At 39.4% G+C, this 18,352-nt stretch overlaps 1 protein-coding gene across 1 annotated transcript; it reads left to right on the top strand.

Moving 5' to 3' along the window:
* Positions 1-2,220: 2,220 nt before the first annotated feature.
* On the top strand, positions 2,221-18,093 carry LOC126354473 (uncharacterized). The gene is made up of 3 exons (XM_050004176.1): positions 2,221-2,512; positions 12,564-12,748; positions 17,586-18,093. Exons 1-3 carry the CDS (start codon positions 2,274-2,276, stop codon positions 17,810-17,812), a joined length of 651 nt encoding a protein of 216 aa, XP_049860133.1. The 5' UTR covers positions 2,221-2,273; the 3' UTR covers positions 17,813-18,093.
* Positions 18,094-18,352: the final 259 nt, after the last annotated feature.

Here is an 18,352-nt window from a genome sequence, read left to right as displayed (position 1 = left end):
TCTTGACCTGAAAAAGAAACTTGTAAAAACACTTATACTTCCAATTATTGATTACAACGATATTTCCTGCATAGACATTCTCAGGATATATCGTGGCATCTGTATTTGGTGATGAACGCCTGGTTTCGATATATCAGTGTCGTTCGACTCCTTGATCATATTTCAGAATCATATGCACAGTGACCGTGGGTGTGTGAAAAAGAAACATAGAGATTTCCATGCACTCCGTCTCCTTTACTGTCTTATCAACATAAACTGTATCTCATATCTCTCCCTGACCTTTATGTTCTTGTCTAAACAACATGGAAGAAACACTCATTTCCATCATAACAAAATACTTAAATACTTTATGTTCCACTTCACCACTAATCAATCACTTTCTCGAAGTCCTTTTCAGTAGCAGGAAACTGACTCATGAATAATCTCTCTCATTGTATTAGATAACTAAATAACATCTGCAGTTTCAAAAAACAGTTAATGATGTATCTACTGAAGCAATAATAGAAACTATTATTGTCCCTGTATGCATTCGCTCAACCTTCACATCCTCCTTTCCAACCAGATCTTCCTCATATCCCAATGTTCTTAGATGGTGTGGACTCTTTAAATTTCCCTTCCACAAAATTCGCTATATGAAAGACAACATTATTTACACATTCCTTTGAACCATATGATTATGTAGCTTTTCAGTCTCTCGATTAACATGATCACTAAGAGAATTTTTATCAGAGAATTTCAGCTTAGCTTCCTACCACAAACATTTAACTTTTTGTTCAGATGTGTGTTTCAACCTGTCGACATGCCGCTTAAGAAACTCGTATTGAACACAAAAAAAATCAGCTTTATATGCGTTACTGAATGCCAGGACTGACTCTCAGACATGCAGTGATTTCGACCAGTGCACCGGAGAACTCCCCAAATGAAATCTATCACTTGTAGGCACTTGTTTCAAATGACGGAATCCTGTAAATGGACACATTGAAATATTCAGTTTAGTTCAGAGAGGTCATAAAGATTGGTGGGCACTTTAATATTTTCTATGCTCAGGCTTAATTATACAAAACAACAATTATCTGTTATAATAATGAATATTCTCTCAATTAGAAAGTTGATGTGAGATTTTTCATCCACCTCCATGAGACCTGGTGAGATTTTTCCAGACCTTTCCCATCACTTTTAGAGCTCATGCATTTAACTGATATCCCCTAATTATCACAGAATGAGTATCTTGATAATACGTATCCCTGGCAATATGGAGTGAATTTGATTCCTTATTAAGCCAGCTTCATACTGATTTGAGCAAAGGCAGCTTATCCAGTTGTTCATTTTGCTGAAGTACGTCTCTTACAGATATTTCTGGTGTCATCGTGACTGTTTTACCACCGAGAGAGGTGGCGCAGTGGTTAGCACACTGGACTCGCATTCGGGAGGACGACGGTTCAATCCCGTCTCCAGCCATCCTGGTTTAGGTTTTCCATGATTTCCCTAAATCGTTTCAGGCAAATGCCGGAATGGTTCCTTTGAAAGGGCACGGCCGATTTCCTTTCCCATCCTTCCCTAACCCGAGCTTGCCCTCCGTCTCTAATGACCTTGCTGTCGACGGGACGTTAAACAGTAACCACCACCACCACCACTGTTTTACCGGAGACTGAGTTCCCGGAATTCGTAGATTTGTGATCGTGTATCTTCTTACAGTTTACGTGTTCTTGCCCACTGCCCTCTGTGTTCTAATTGCTGCGGTCTTTCGTGCTTTTTATGCTAGAACCTTTCTTCTTCGGAAATTGTTATTCTCAACAATTTGTTTACATATTCTTGTGTCAGCGTCAAACCGTGAATAACGCAACAGCTTCAAGTGTACTGCTCGCTGGTTTAAGTGTTTTGAAGACAGTGGTATTCTGACCACTTCGATGAAATCGCTACTGTTGCTGTATGTCACAGTGATTTAGACTGTGAACAGTCTATATCCACTAAACTTCCCTGATCCAGTGCCTTGCTCCGTGGTGAAAGTTCCCCACAGACCTAAATGTACCATTATTTTTAAACTCCCCCCCCCCCCCCCCCAACCCACAAGAACCACGAAATCACAATATTATAAAAAGAAGACCAATAAGCTTTATGAAAAGCATTAAAATTACATGAAATTAAAGGGGAGCGCTATGAAGCTAGTTGATTATACAATCCTCACTTTTGTAAAATCTTTCAAATAAGAACTTTGAACGCGGTATGCTAAAGTAAGGTAGAGGCGCGTAAGTCAAAAAAGTGCAGACGAGCAAATGGAGAAATTGTCCTCTTTTAAGCCAAAAGTGCTTGGTGCCATTGTAATCAGTGTTATACTGTCGGAACTTATTTGGTACAGTTACAAGAAGTATTATAAGCCAAGGAAACCCACTAGAAAGAATTACCCGGTAGTGAATGAGGTTATATTTTTTACTGATAAAGGTGTGAATTGTCGACAACACATTTATCGCTGTGGTAGTTGTGGAAATGAAGACTGTTCAGACTACAAATTGAGGTGTGTCAATTAAATTATTTTAATTTAAAATAAAGCAGTTGTACATGCAAAGTTTATCCTGTTGTAAATTCTTGTTTGCATTCTGTATGTCTGCGTAGCTCCGTTGTATTCGGCTACAGACACACAACCATTGTGAATTGCATGGCAGAGGGCATTTCTCGTTGTACAAGTTTTAAAGCTTTTTCCCATTTCATTCACGTCCGCAGTACTGGAGGAATGCTTGCTATCAACCACTTGCCCATGGTGAATTAATCTAATTTTTCATTCGCGGACCGTATGGAAGCTATATTTTATTTATTATGTACACATAGAACAAGTCAAAATAGAATGCGGAAATAAACATTACAAGTTTTTCACGTAAGGAGAATACAGAAATTAACCATGATTTCACATTCAGTCTGAGTAACATTTACTATTCTTATAACTGATACCCCCGATATGATTCCCACAGACAGTATACATATCCGAACCCATTTATATACAAAAAGACAATAAACACATGATTACACATTCATTCTTACTAACGTACAAAGGGTGTTGTGTATTTCTAGATTCATCACTTAGTTCTAGCAACTTTCTCAGAAAGCTCTCACAGGACAGTGTGTGTCTATCTTCAAGAGTCTGCCAGTTCAGTTCCTTGTGACTCCTGTGGTTCACACAAACCTGTAACCATTTGTGCTGCCCCTCTTTGTATACATCAAAAAACCTCTGTTAGAGACATTTGTTGTGGGCTCCACACACTTCAGCAATATTCTAAGATGGGAAGTAGAAGAGATCTGTCAAAAGTCTGCTTTATAAATTGGCTGTATTATTCCAGTATCCTCCCAGTAGCCGGAAATCTTCCTCATGTCTACAACTGAGCTTATGTTATTATTTATTTTGAGTTCATTAGACATGTGTACAGATCACTGGTTAAACGAATTACTGTTTAGTACACCAAGTACACTAAACTTACGATAGTTTAACATATGTGCCATGATACATTACTTCACTTTGGGTTATTCTATCTCAAATCAATACGGGGTTTAAACCTCATCATCTTAGAGCTTCTTGAAATTTGGTTCAAATTTATTGTTGTTATAGACTGTGAAAAATACGAAATTTTACTGAGATATGTCAAATCGTCACAGAGCTGCAAAGTTATAAATGGACCTAAATACAGGAAATGGCAGTTTTGTACAATAATATACAGGTTAATAAAAGAAAATGGTTTTCAAAACAAAATTTAAAACTTTCAATTTATTTTAAAAAGTATGTATTTTAAAATTTCCCAATTTATTCCTTGAGTAGCCTGTACTGTTGTAAATTACAGGCCAAAACGTAAATTGCGATGATAATTTCTTTATTAGTAAAAAACAATGAAGACTGAAGCTTTATTTCCAATAATTCAACTGTGTGCTTAAGTTAATTGTTACACCAATACTCATCTACATCTACAGCCTGCAAATCAGTGGGGTGTAACACTTTTTAGGGATATGAAACGGAATGCTCACATAGGATCAGTTGCGGAAGCAGCAAGTGGTAGACATCGGTTCCTTGGTAGAGTACTGGGGAAGTGTGATCGGTCTACAAAGGAGATTGCTGACAAATCATTCATGTGAACCGCCCTAGAATATTGCTCAAGTGTAAGGGACTTGTACCAAACTAGACTAACAAGGGATATAGAACATACACAGAGAAGGGCAGCCTGAATGGTCACACGTTTGCTTGATCTGTAGGAGAGAGTCACAGAGATACTGAATGGACTGAATTGAAAGACTCTTGAAGGTAGAGGTAAACTACCCCAAGAAAGTCTTAACGAAGTTTTAAGGACCGTCTTTAAATTATGACTCCAGGAATGTACTGCAATTCCCTATGTATTCCTCACCTGGGATCATGAGGATAAGATTACAATAATTACTGTTCACACAGAGGCATATAAACAATCATTCATCCCACATTGCATACATGAGTAAAATGGGAAGAAACCTTAATAACTGATACAATGGGACATACTCTCTGTAAAATTACAGAAACGTCCAATTCCACTCGTCTGCTTTGACACACGAAGTCATCAATATAGCTTGAAATGGCTACTTCCAGCATATAAGGAATGACGGCAATGATGTCACTACGGACATATGCCAACAAACACAAACAAAAATAAAAATGAGACAATAACGCCTTCCTCCAAAAATATAAGGGAACTAACAGGACAACTGTGGAAAATTGGGGGTTTAGGGCGGAGACAAGCCAAATATACAACAATAAAAGAAAACACCACACAACGCTGTAACAAATAATATAAAAGAGAATTTAAATTAGAGCATTCCGCTACATCAACAAAACCACAGTAATTGGACGTTTCCCTTGATCTATATAGCTCAACCACAATTATCAATTCAAAAAAACCAACACCTACAACTCCGAATAGTGGAACCAAAACCCCCACAACTCAAAAACCCAAATACCTTATATTCACTATATTAATTTAAAAAAGACTGAACGTTCGCAGAAACTGTATGACAGACATCTTATAATCACCCATCTCAGAATGTAGTGATACACTCGTGAACTTCTCTGTCATATCCATACCTAATGTAAAAACAATAAAAAAAAGTTAGACTTCTTTCCGCACAGCAAACACCAAACTAATTAGCAAAAGTACCAAACACATAAACAAAGAAGAATCTTAATCACTTACTGAGAACACTTCCACAACCCACGTTACCACACCAACTACCTAATCTCAGAATCATGTTTGCACCAAGACAGTCAAAGCTCAAATCAATGCAATACACAAGATAAACTCAGCATGTCCACATCCACTACCAGAGGGCACCATAAAATACAACACGACATCTACAAAAACAACCAACTCATAAGCTCTGCACTGTAATGACATCACACCCCACACCATTATGTCATGGGTGAAAGTAGACAGGTTGAGTCGGACACTTCCGTTGGCTGATTCCAACAGTGGCTCATTGATGTCGTAGTCATAGGCTATTACATTTTTTCATTTTGTGAAGTGAACAATTTTACATATCTGAACATTTAAAGCAAATTGCCAATCTTTTCACCACTTTGAAATCATATCAAGATCCGACTGAATATTTATTCAGCTTCTTTCATATAGTACTTCTTTATAGATAACTGCATCATCTACAAAAGTCCTAACGTTACTGTTGATATTGTCTGCAAGTTCATTAATGTACAACATAAACAGCAAGGGTCCCAACACATTTCCCTGGTGCACAGCAACAGTAACAGAAGACACTAGATTTTTAAATGGGTCTGAAACAATAATTGATCAAGTGTTTGCTGCCAATAAGAATAAGTGTGAGCATATCACTGAAGCAATAGAGATGGGGTTCTCGGATCATAATGCAGTCACATTAACTTTATATAATATATCTATTAAGGATCCAGTGGTATATGAAAAATACAGAGAGAAAAGATTTGTAAATAAAGACAGCGTTAGTGTTTTTAATCACGTGTTAAACGCTATAACTTGGGACAGAGAATCAACTTGTAATGTAGATAAAAAATTTGAGTAATTTCCAGCAAATTATTGGCATTGTTATGATATCGCATTTCCTATTAAACAAGTCAAAATTAAAAACTAAAACAAAGACATGGGTAACACAGGGAATAAAAAAATCTGCAGACACTTTGAAAGTTAAACAAATCTGCAAAAAATACTGTGACATCTCCTCGTCATCCTCAACTGGAACTGGTGCGGTGGCATCTTTCCATCACAATGGCGGGAGAGCACCATCATTCCTGTGCTCAAACCTGGTAAAAACCCACTTGATGTGGACAGCTATTGGCTCATTAGCCTTACCAACATTCTTTGTAAGCTGCTAGAATGTATGGTAAGATGGCAGTTGTGTTTGGTAGTGGAGTCACTACTGACACTATGCCAGGGCAGTTTCTGCCAGGGTCGCTCTACCACTGATAATCTTATGTCCCTTGAGTCTACCATCTGAATAGCCTTTTCCAGAGACCAACATCTGGTTGCTGTCGTTTTTTGATTTACAAAAAGCTTATGACACGACCTGGTGACATCATATCCTTGCCACATTATATGAGTGGGGTCTCCGGAGCCGCTTCAGATTTTTATACAAAATTTCCTGTTGCTCCGTACTTTCCATATCCAAGATGGTGTCACCCATAGTTCCCCCCATATCCAGGAGAATGGGTATCCGCAGGGCTGTGTATTGAGCGTCCCTCTAATTTTATTGGCCATTAATGGCCTAGCAGCAGCTTTAGGGCCATCTGTCTCACCTTCTATGTATGTAGACGACTTATGCATTTCGTACTGCTCCTCCAGTACTGGTGTCGCTGAGTGGCACCTACAGGGAGCCATTCACAAGGCACAGTCATGGGCTCTAGCCCACAGCTTCCAGTTTTCAGCTGCGAAATCGTGTGTCATGCACTTCTGTTGGTGTCGTACCGTTCATCCGGAACCAGACCGATCCACTCACTATAGTGGAGACATATTGATTCTTCGGACTGGCTTTAGAGTCCTGATTGACTTTCCTTCCTCACCTTCGTCAGCTTAAGTGGAAGTGCTGGCAGCATGACAGTGTCCTGCACTGCCTGAGCAACACCAACTGGGGTGCAGATCGCTCTATGCTGCTGCATCTCTACAGAGCCCTTGTTCAGCCCCTCCTTCACTATGGGAGTCTGGTTTATGGTTCAGCAGTGCCCTCACAGTTGCATTTACTTGACCCAGTGCACCACTGTGGTGTTCAACTAGCAACGGGGGCTTTTAGGACGAGTCTGGTGACCAGCATTCTGGTGGAGGCCGGAGTTCCTCCATTACAGGTTAGGCGTGCACAACTGCTCACCAATTACATTGCACACATCCGTAGTTCTCCTGAGCATCCGAATTACCGTCTCCTTTTCCCAACCACTGCTGTTCATCTCCCACATTGGTGGCTCAGGTCAGGGCTTATGATTACGGTTCGCGTCTGATCCCTTCTGTCCGAACTGGAGTCCTCCCCTTTACCACCTCTACTCACCTTTATTCACGTACACCTCCATGGTGTAAACCTAGGCCGAAGCTTTGCCTGGACCTTTCTCATGGCCCTAAGGACTCAGTTAACCCCGCCGCTCTGCACTTGACATGTTCTGGGGCTCTGAAGTGGTTTACACTGATGGGTCGATGGCTGATGGTCATGTTGGCTTTGCCTACATCCACAGAGGCCATATTGAACAGCATTCCTTGCCCAATCGCTGCAGTGTATTCACTGCAGAGCTGGTGGCCATATCTCGTGCACTTTAGTACACCCGTTCATGCTCTGGTGAGTCATTTCTTCTCTGTACTGACTCCCTGAGTAGCTTACAAGCTATTGACCAGTGCTACCCTCGCCATCCTTTGGTAGCGACCATCCAGGAGTCCATCTATGCTCTGGAACAATCCAGTCATTCAAAGATGTATGTCTGTGCCCCGGGTCACATTGGAATCCCAGGAAATGAACTTGCTGACAGGCTGACCAAACAGGCTACACGGAAACTGCTTCTGTTGATCACTGATCTGCATTCATTATTACGCCACCAGGTTATTTGGCTTTGAGAGATGGAATGGCATAGTCTCAGTATGCACAACGAACTGCGAGCCATTAAGGAGACTACAAATGTGTGGAAGTCTTCCATGTGGGCCTCTTGCCGGGACTCTGTGGTTCTTTGCCAGCTCCACATTGGCCACATTTGGATGACACACGGCTACCCCCTACGCCATGGTGACTCACCTCAGTGCCGGAGCGGCACGCAGTTGATGGTGGCCCAGCAGTTGATGGTGGCCCATATACTGTTATGCTGTCCTACTTTGGCTGCCCTTGACATCATCTTTGGTTGCCGGATTCGTTATCATTGATTTTAGCAGACAACAACTCCTCGGCTGATTTGGTTTTATGTTTTATATGTGAAGGTGGGTTTTATCATTTGATCCAAGTTTTAGCGCATGTCCTTTGTCCCTCTGTGTTCTCCACCGAAGTGCTTTTAGGATGGAGGTTTTAATGTGTTGTTGCAGAGTGGTTGGCTCCTCCTTTTTCTTCTTGTGGTCAGCCAGCCATGGTAATCTGTTTTCTTGCACCTCTCTGTGGTTTTCTTGTCTTATTTTGTCTATTGTAGTGTTTGTTATCCTTCTTTTGTTCCTGTGGTCTCTACTTTCTCCTCGTTTTGTTTCATTCTCATTCTTGTGGCTTTGTTTTAATTGGAACAAGGGACTGATGACATAGCAGTTTGGTCCTTCCCCCCCCCCCCCCCCCCCCCCCTCTTAAATCAACCAACTAGTGGTCGTGATTTTCGATTTGGAGAAGGCCTACGACACCTGCTGGAGAACTGGTATCCTCTGTACTCTCTACACATGGGGCTTCCATGGCACCCTGTGCAATTTTCGTCAGGACTTTTAAAAATACTGAGTTTTCAAGGTGCTTGTGGGTTCTGCTTTGTTGGACACCTTTATCCAGGAAAATGTTGTGCCTCAGAGTTCCATCCTGAGGGTCGTCCTCTTCGCTATCACCATTAACCCCCCCTCCTCCTTCGACCGCCCCCCCCCCCCCCTCCCGCCACCCCAGGCATCTCTGGCTACCTTTTTGTTGATAATTTTGCCATCTGTTGTAGTTCTCCATGGAATTGTTTCACTAAGCAGTGTCTTCATCGATGTTTTGATCATCTTTGCTCCTGGACGATCAACAATCGCTTTCGTTTTTCCACTGACAAAACTATCTGTATGAATTTCTGGTGGTGCACTTTGTTTCTCCCACCATCTTTACATCTTGAGCCTGTTGCTCTTCTGTTTGTTGAAAGTATGAAATTCCTGGGGCCAACGCTCAGTATGAAACTCTCTTGGCCTAACCAAGTGTCTTACTTGGCAGCTCTCCATGTGCATTCCCTCAGTGTCCTATGTGTCCTCAATGGTACTTGCTGGGATGCAGATCAAACCACCCTCCTCTATTTGTACCAGTCGCTTGTCCGTTAGAAACTAGACTATGGGTGCTTTGTTTGTGCATCTGTATGTCTGTTCCTCTTACACCGTTTCAACACTATCCACCCATTGGCTACTACCGCCTTTTAAACTAGCCCAGTTCAGAGTCTGTGTGATAAACCTGCTGAACTACCACTGTCCTACTGCCGTGACTTTCTCCTTAGCATGTATGCATGCTGTTTGTCTGGTACGCGTGGCCACTCATCTTATGCCTCCTTCTTCGATGACTCGTTTGATCGCCATTATGGGGAATGTCATTCTTCTCCGTTACCTCCTGGAGTCCGCTTTCGGCACTTGCTCTGGCGGTTTAACTTCACACTACCTGCAACTTTCCTGGTGGGTGTGAACCCTTCACCACCCTGACTTCATGCGGCGGCCTGTATTGACCTTGGCCTTCATTTGCCTCCTAAGGACACTACTCCAGCCTTGCTCTATCGCCTTCAGTTTCACGACCTTCGCATGAAACTTCGTGATAGTACCTTTCTGTACACTGATGGCTCTCGGCCTGACCATGGTGTCGGGTGTAGCTTCGTACTGGTGCTGACGTTTTTAGATATTGGCTTCTGGAACACTGCTCTGTATTTACAACCGACCTCTTTGCCCTGTATCAGGCCATGGGGTACACCTTGCAACAGAGGCTTTTCATTTGTGACCTCTGCTCAGACTCCCTCAGTGCCATTCAAAGTCAGTATGCACTGTATACTGGCCATTCCTTAGTGCGCCATGTCCATCAAAAAGTCACTTGCTCACTCTTGTTAGGGCCACTGTGATGTTTATATGGTTTCCTGGTCATGTCAGTCCGTCAGGAAACGAGGCTACTGATGCTGCTGCTGCGAAGGCTCAGGTACAAGGACTGCAGTCCTTGTACCTCAGCCCGCTAGTTCCTATACACCATTCGATGATTTATGTGTTGCCGTCTGTCAGTAGGTGATGTCACTTTGGCATTGCCATTGGTCCTCTCTTCAAAGGAATAAACTCCAGATTATTAAGCCTCTCCAAGCAGCTTGGATTACCTCCTCTCGGCGCTCCTGCCGGCAGGAGGTCATTTTTAACTACGTTCGGTATTGGGCACTGTGTTTTAGCCATCGTGATTTGTTAAGTGTACACATTGCCCCCGACTTTTAACTGTCCACCATTTCCTGATGTAATGCCCATTGTTTAACCGTTTTTGTTTCCACTTGAGTTTGCCATCTGAGCTATCGGCTATTTTAGCAAGCAACGCACGAGATGTCGACCGGGTTTTACTTTTTATCCATCGTCGCAATATGGCAAAGGCCATTTAATTTTTAGTTCTGGACATCTGTTTCCATATGGTGTCTGTTGTAGCCCTTTCTCCACATCCCTGTTTTTAGCTGTCTTCTCTTATGTCAATTGGGGTTGACATGTAGTCATTTTTTAACTCCTCTGTCTCACTTGTTCCATAATTTCGCCTTGGGCATGTATGACCCCAGTTGTTTTTGAGCCCTAAAACAAAACAACTTTTGTCTGTCTAGCAAACTGTTGATTGGATATATTTTACAGAAAAATGAAGAACTTGATGAAGTGAAAATAACTTTTCTTCATCCAGCTGTGCCATTTATATTCTGATATTCTCTGAGTATCAGTAATGGATTTTCTTGTGTACATAAATCCTTTGACTTCTGCTGGAAGAACTTATTCTTTACTTGAAAGTGGTGTGTACCAAATGAATGAAGCTTTTTCAAATTGAAAATGATAAACAGATCCTGTCAATAGGTAGTTTCACTGTGGACTATTTACTTTAATCTTTATCACAATGGTGATCATGTTTATTTTCACAAAAATGTCAATATTAGTAATGTAATAATTAACGTGAGAACACAGCTGAATTATTGGAAATAGAGCTCCAGTCTTCTTTTTTTTTAGTAATGAAGAAATTATCATCCCATAATTATATTTTCGCCTGTGATTTACAGCAACACTAACAATACATGGAAATTTAAAAATATGTACTTTTTGAAAAAAATTAAATTAAAATTTTAAATTTTGTTTTGAAAAGAATTTTCTTACATTATCTTATGTTTTGTTGTATAGCATAAGAAAGAGAATGAAAACTGTCGTTAAATGGTATTGTCACCACTATGAAATCATATCAAAATCAGACTAAACATTTGTGTAGCTTTTTCAGACAGTAGCCTGTTTCATTACAGATAACTGCTTTTGTCTGTGAGAAGTCCGAGGTTGCTGTTAGCATTGTGTGCAATTTCATTTACCATAGGTTACTAAACTCCCATAAATTTATGATTTCAGTATGGTTAAGGAATAGGAAATTTTGTACTTAACTTGGTATTCAACAAACCATTGGAGATGTAATTGTAATTAAATAATGCAAAACCTATAAATTTTGACTTCCATTGAATAAAATGTGGGTACTACACTTTATGATAGTTTAATAGCAATGTAACATTTTCCCCCCTTTAGTGTCCTGGAGTGAAACCACTACATGAACAAACAACGTATGACCCATTTATCCTTATATACTAACGAATCAAGAAAACAGTAACATAAATGACTTTTGAGTCATTGAGTATGATTTAAATGTTTGTTATTTTTAAGATAAGCTGTGGAGATACTGAATGAATAATGACAAATGCCAATTGTGTAACCTCTGTGTGTGTGTGTGTGTGTGTGTGTGTGTGTGTGTGTGTGTGTGTGTGTGTGTGTGTGATACGAGAATTTTTTCATCTAAAATTACCCACTTTCTTCTACCTAGTAAATACAGAATAAGTTACAATATTTGTAATAAGTGTAGTCAGACATGTATGCTTATAGCTTATAAGAACTCCAGTGTTTACATAACTTCACATTTTCATTGTGATGTGGGTAATGATGGTTTAACAAAGCCATGAAGAATATTATATTGTTAGTGCTCTCTTGTTTGTGCAACAGTTCAGCAGCATACTTAGTCACAGAAGCATTAGAAAATCACTAAGAAACCAATACCTGCTTCAGTCATATAACATATTTTTTTGAAGTAGGTCACATTCACATAATCAATGACATATGTATTTGCTATAAGATGTTTAAAGTTTGTAATTGGTACAAATTTCCTTGCAGAAGGTTGATAAAATTCTTGCAAAGTGCAAAAAGAACATTAGACATATGCATATATATGATCACCATCCAAGATATTGCCGATGCTGTGAAGACTGTGCATTCTCGAGGAGTCAGAGTTCGTGTCATTGCTGAAACTGGAATGGCGGACAATAAAGGCTCCAAAATTCCGTATTGGAGAAAAGTTGGTATGTCATGCTTGTAGTTTACTGTAATGTGTTCTTATATTGCATTTTAGTGTGCTTTTGAAATTTCTCTTTTTGCTGTTGTGTGTATCATATGAATGCCTTGTTTATTTAGTGGATGCCTTTTAATCAGTAACAATGTATAATTTTTGGAAGTAATAAATGAAGGCACCAGATGTATCATTTAAACTAAGACATTAAAATATTTCAACTTTATGCTTCCCACAACAAAACAGTGCAGACCAAATTCACGTGAATGGCAGTGGCCTACAAAATGACACGATCTACTTTCTTATAGGTGGTGCTTCTGTTCTTTTTGGGCGATTCTTGATGAACCTCAGCCATAACAGTTACCCCTTGGCTAAAATTTACAGCTGTATCGGAGCATATTTCACTTGTAATACCAGTGTGCTGTGCCTCTTACCCACTCACAGAGAGTTAAAAGATCAAGTCCTCTTAGACCTCATTCAAGAATTTGCCCACCATTTATTGCAGTTGAAGTACCAGTGCTTAGAATGCATGCTTTCTGGTTCCTCCATCACTTGCATCCCAGATTATGTTTTTACTACATCCATATTCTGCAAGCCATTATGAAGTGCATGTCAGAGTGTACTTTCCATTGTGCCAGTTATTAGAGCTTTTTCCCTTTCCATTCACATATGGAGTGTGGGAAGAATTATTGCTTAAATGCCTCTGTGCATACTGTAATTAGTCTAATCTTGTCTTTGTGATCGCTAAGGGCGTGATTATTGGGGCTTCTTAGATTCATCACTTACAATTGGTTCTTGTAACTTGCTCATGAGATAGTTTACTTCTATTGTCAAACATTGGCCAGTTCAGTTCTTTCAGAATCTCTGTGGCATTTTCACATGGGTCAGACAAACTAGTTATCATTTGTACTGTCTTTTTCATATTTAAATTCAAAATTCCCTGATAGCTGTACTTGGTTTGATTCTTATACACTGTAGCACTATTCTAGCATGGGCCACATGAATGTTTTGGAAACAATCTCCTTTGTGGACTGATTGCATTTCCTTAGTATTTTTAAGTCTGTCACCTCTTTATGTCTAAATCTGTTTAACTCCCCATCCTGGCTACCATGCTTTGTCCTTCCTACCAAAAAATCCTCAGTCTGGTGATAAACTTTACTTGATAATTCCATACACGTGTAGTAGTGTATGCTTGATACTAAATCAAATGATTTTTGGAACTTGAGAAATACTGCGCCTGTCTCACTGCGTTGATCTATGACTTTCAGAATGTAAGGAGGAAAAAAGTATAATTTGGGTTTTGAATGACTGATATATTTTTTTTTAATCCTTGCTGGTTCCGATAGATGCGGTCATTCTGTTCAAGATAGGTCATTTCTTTTGAGATCAGAATGTGTTCTAAAATTCTACAACAAATGAATGTCAAGGATATTTGACAGCAGTTTTTACAGTAGTTTTTCCTGCTGCCCTTCTTGTGTTACCTGTACTTTCTTCCAGTCACAGATTTTTGTTGGAGGAATTTATGGTATATTATGGTTAAGAGGAGATAATTCGGCCACAAATTTGGTGTAGAATTGTGACAGGGAATCTGTTGGGCCATGAGGCTTTGTTCAGTTTTCACAGTTTTTCAATGCTGCTGACACTAATATTTGTTTCAGTCATCTTTGCAATGGAAAAAGAATTAAAGTGGGGTAATACTTTTGGTTTTATTTTGTAAAGAACCCTGAATGAAGTTCATCATTTCTGTCTTTGCTTTGCTACCCTCAGTTGCAGTTTGTCACATTCACAAGTGTTTGGAGACTAACTTTGGTACCACTAGACACCTTTAGCTATGAATTTCTTTGCTGCAGTAGTCAGTGAAGGCTTAACACATTGTCCCCTTGACAGCGGATTGTTTCATTTAGCGTCACACTGTCTAATGTCGTAGAGTACGTACATCTATGAAGTGAGCACAGTTTGTTTTTCTGCGCGTTATCGTTGCTACAGATGTAAAGAGACCAATTACTTTTTCATAGATGTGTACAACAAATATATAACTGTAAATGTCATACTGATATGCTGAAAAATATTGAGGCACGGCATTATAAAGTCTTCTGTGTAGAGATAAATTCTGTGATTTTATGGCCATATGTTTACAGGACAAATGCTAGATAAATTTGCAAGTGTGTTTGAGTAAACGGCCAGTCAGTGTTTATGTATTTGTGCTATGTTCATATGCAGATAAAATTTATACATGACAGTCTCATTAATTCCTCCACTTTATGCAGGTTCTCAAACCCTTGTGTGTATCTTAAGTTTTTCTGCATGAGACAGTTTCCTCTACAGTGTCATTGTAACATAATTAATCTGACAATAAGAACAAGTGCAATTGAAAACATAAGAAAATATTGTTGGCTTTCACTTCTTATTCCACTACAAAAAAAAGGGGGAGGGGGTTAATCTGCGCTGTGACACTGTGGTGACAAAGTGCAATACCATTGCTTTTCACTTCTTTAAGCCAACTCAGTTCCTGGTATTAAATTTTTAAGGTGTTTGTAAAACACATACTCAAAGTTTGATGGTATTTCTGAAGGTCACCTATCTGTAGCAGCGAAGTAATAACACTCAAAGTACACTAAGAGCTATATGGGCTAAGATTCCCTTCCCAAAATCATGTGACTTGAGCTGCAGGAGATGTTGCAGACAGAATTCTCACCCCATATATATTTGTATTCTGTCTATTGCTCAAGATTTCCTGGGTAGACAAAATATCAAAGAAAGAGGTGCTCCACAGCCCATCAAACACAGGAGGGACACATGGATCAGCTATCTCCTGAGACACGGTGATATCATCAGAATTACTATTGAAGGAACAGTAGAAGGGAAGGATACAAGATGCAGACTGAGACTAGCATACATCAACCAGATCATAGAGGATACCACACATAATATCAAGAGGAAGGCGATAGACAGAAGTGTATGGCAAGCTGCTACTAGCAAGCCTGATAGTTGAGCACTGAAGCAGAAGAGAAAGAATCATTCTCTGTGTACCCGTGTTTTGTTTTACACCTGTTGCGCAGTAGTCTCTATTTCATTATTTTCTTTACGGTGATTGTAAATCATGGAGTGTCCCTCCCATCATGAACTGTTCCATTAGGTAAATATCTATCCCGTGATTGGTCAACTAATCTTCTAAACTTGAGCCATAGTTTTTCTATATGCCCCTGTCCAGAGTTAAATGTTTAAAGTTCCTCATTGAGATACTACTGCCTATTCATGTAATTTACTGAACATGTAAATCTTTCTCACTGTTGTAGTTGCCCTTTGTACTGTGACGATCATTGTCGCTACAACTTCTTCATGCTCGCTGATACAATTTTCCTAGTGGACATCCTCAAGGAAGTCTGATCTACTTGTTGCCATTAGATTCAATATATTTCTATCATGAGTGAGCACAGAAACTGTCTGTTCTAGATAATTATCAATTAAATGTTTCACAAGATGTATTGCCATGCTCACCAATAACAAAACTGAAAGATCCCGACTGATTGTTGGATAGTAGAGTCTCCTCTGATTGAGAAGTGGCGGCTCTGGTCTCAGAAACTGACGTACGGCTGGGAGAGCGGTGTGCTGATCACATGCCCCTCCATATCCGCATCCAGTGATGCCTGTGGGCTGAGGACGACATGGCAGCCGGTCGGTACTTTTGAGCCTTCATGGCCTGTTCGGGAGAAGTTTAGTTTTTAGTTTTAGGGTCTCCTCCAAAGATTATGTGTTGTTACATCTGGGGATGAGTAGTGATCGATAGAAACTCCAATTATAAGATTACTAGTAACCCTCCTGGATTTGTACAGGTAGTTCTATGCATCGACAGCTGGACATCTTGTCTGGTGTAGCACTAGTAATTTGTATAAACAAACCTTCCTTGTGAATCAGTTTGTCTATTTGGGAAAAATGTACCAAAATCCATACAGTAGTTCCAGAGATTAGTCTTCACATACAGACAGTAAAGTGTAGTGGTGTATTTCAATTTATATTTGTATAGATGTTCATCTTTGATACTGGGTCTTGCTCAAAGAATCTTGCATGCAGCTTCATTTCTGTTTCAGTGATTTTAGTTTCTTGTCTAGTGCTACAAACTCTATTTCCATAAGCCTATAATTACAATAAACTTAAAATTTCCCCAAAAATCACACTATTGATTTAGAGTTTTCACATGCTTTCTGTTAAGCTTCTATTAGAAGACCTGGCACTATAAAAATGTGAAAAATTCCACATTTAAGAACTGAAGTGAGGTTATTCTTTATCATAGACCTCACAGTACGCACTCTTGCCCTTGCAGATAAAGCTTTATAGAAAGTGGAAAATGACTTATGTTCCAGTGACCACTTAGCTAGCTTAAACCACCTAGCAGTGAGAGCAGATTTTCAGTGAAAGCTTTAGTAATGGATGCCCAGTAAAGCTGGTTATGTGCTTTACAGACAGCTGCCTGTGGTAGAAGACGGCCACAGTGTCCAGTAGTGGGTGAGTCCAATATCATCTGCAAAGCAGCTGTTGCACCCATTCCAAAATCTGCCTCATTTTCAAAATCATACTATTCCATAAGCATACAGTGATTGTTAATTGCCATTAACACTCTGGAGACTGGCCACTTAAAAGAAAATTGAGCCTAGGAAACTAGCTATTTGTGCTGTTATTTGAAGCATTACTGGCAAATATTGATGGATGTATTTTTGAGTAATACGCACTAAAAAGGGACCAAGCTTAAAGATTTATTTTTCATATTTACTTTAAGCTCTTTGGTGGAGTACACATTTTAAAATATGTTTCATATATTTAATTTTATTGAACTGATTTAAACTGTTGTGCAGGTATACCAGTTCGTATGAAGAAATCTCCATACTTGATGCACCACAAATTTTTCATTGTGGATGATGAACTTCTCGCAACCGGCTCATTCAATTGGACATTACAGGCCATAAGTGGCAACTGGGACAATGTCATTGTTACTTCACAGACAGATATTGTTCAACCATTTGTTAGTGAATTTGAAAAACTATGGACAGAATTTTCACGACCTTCACTAGATACATGTTGATATTAATGCATTATTATACTTTGTTTTCAGTGATAGTGTCATTATTGCAAAAACTGTGATTGGTTTCGATAACTGTGATTGGTTTTATACTGAGTCATCAATGCTAGACTGAAATGATGTTGATAATGGTACTACTTGTTAGTGTCATATTTTATTAGTGTTACTATATTTGATGATGATTTTTAACTCCATTTTAATTAATGATGATGCCATACAAAATGGCGACAAACTGTGTATTGTGCTCAATAAGATAAATTAGTTAAATACAAATGCTCTCATGATGTTAAACATTTGTTTAAAAAGAACAGGAGAGAGAGAGAGAGAGAGAGAGAGAGAGAGAGAGAGAGAGAGAGAGAGAGAGAGAGAGAGAGAGAAAGAGAGAGAGAGACAATTGTTTTGTAGAATCACTTTGTCTTAAAGTTATGCAATAATTTGGCTTTTCTATGTGACCTTGTGCCACTCACTTTGTTAACAGATAACATGTTTATTACTTAGTGGCCACATTAGTTGTAATTAATGTAAGTATTGAAACAACCTATA

Source organism: Schistocerca gregaria, chromosome 3 (assembly GCF_023897955.1).
Source record: "Schistocerca gregaria isolate iqSchGreg1 chromosome 3, iqSchGreg1.2, whole genome shotgun sequence".
Classification (NCBI taxonomy): Eukaryota; Metazoa; Arthropoda; class Insecta; order Orthoptera; family Acrididae; genus Schistocerca; species Schistocerca gregaria.
The sequence above is the reverse complement of the archived record's forward strand: the minus strand, read 5'-3'. Positions and strand labels throughout refer to the sequence as shown.

Bases quoted from the DNA above. Each gene is read 5' to 3' on its own strand.
- LOC126354473 (XM_050004176.1), top strand. From the start codon at position 2,274: ATGGAGAAATTGTCCTCTTTTAAGCCAAAAGTGCTTGGTGCCATTGTA. The intron at 2,513-12,563 runs GTGTGTCAATTA...ATTTCCTTGCAG, and splicing joins TGTTCAGACTACAAATTGAG to AAGGTTGATAAAATTCTTGC. The intron at 12,749-17,585 runs GTATGTCATGCT...ACTGTTGTGCAG, and splicing joins TCCGTATTGGAGAAAAGTTG to GTATACCAGTTCGTATGAAG.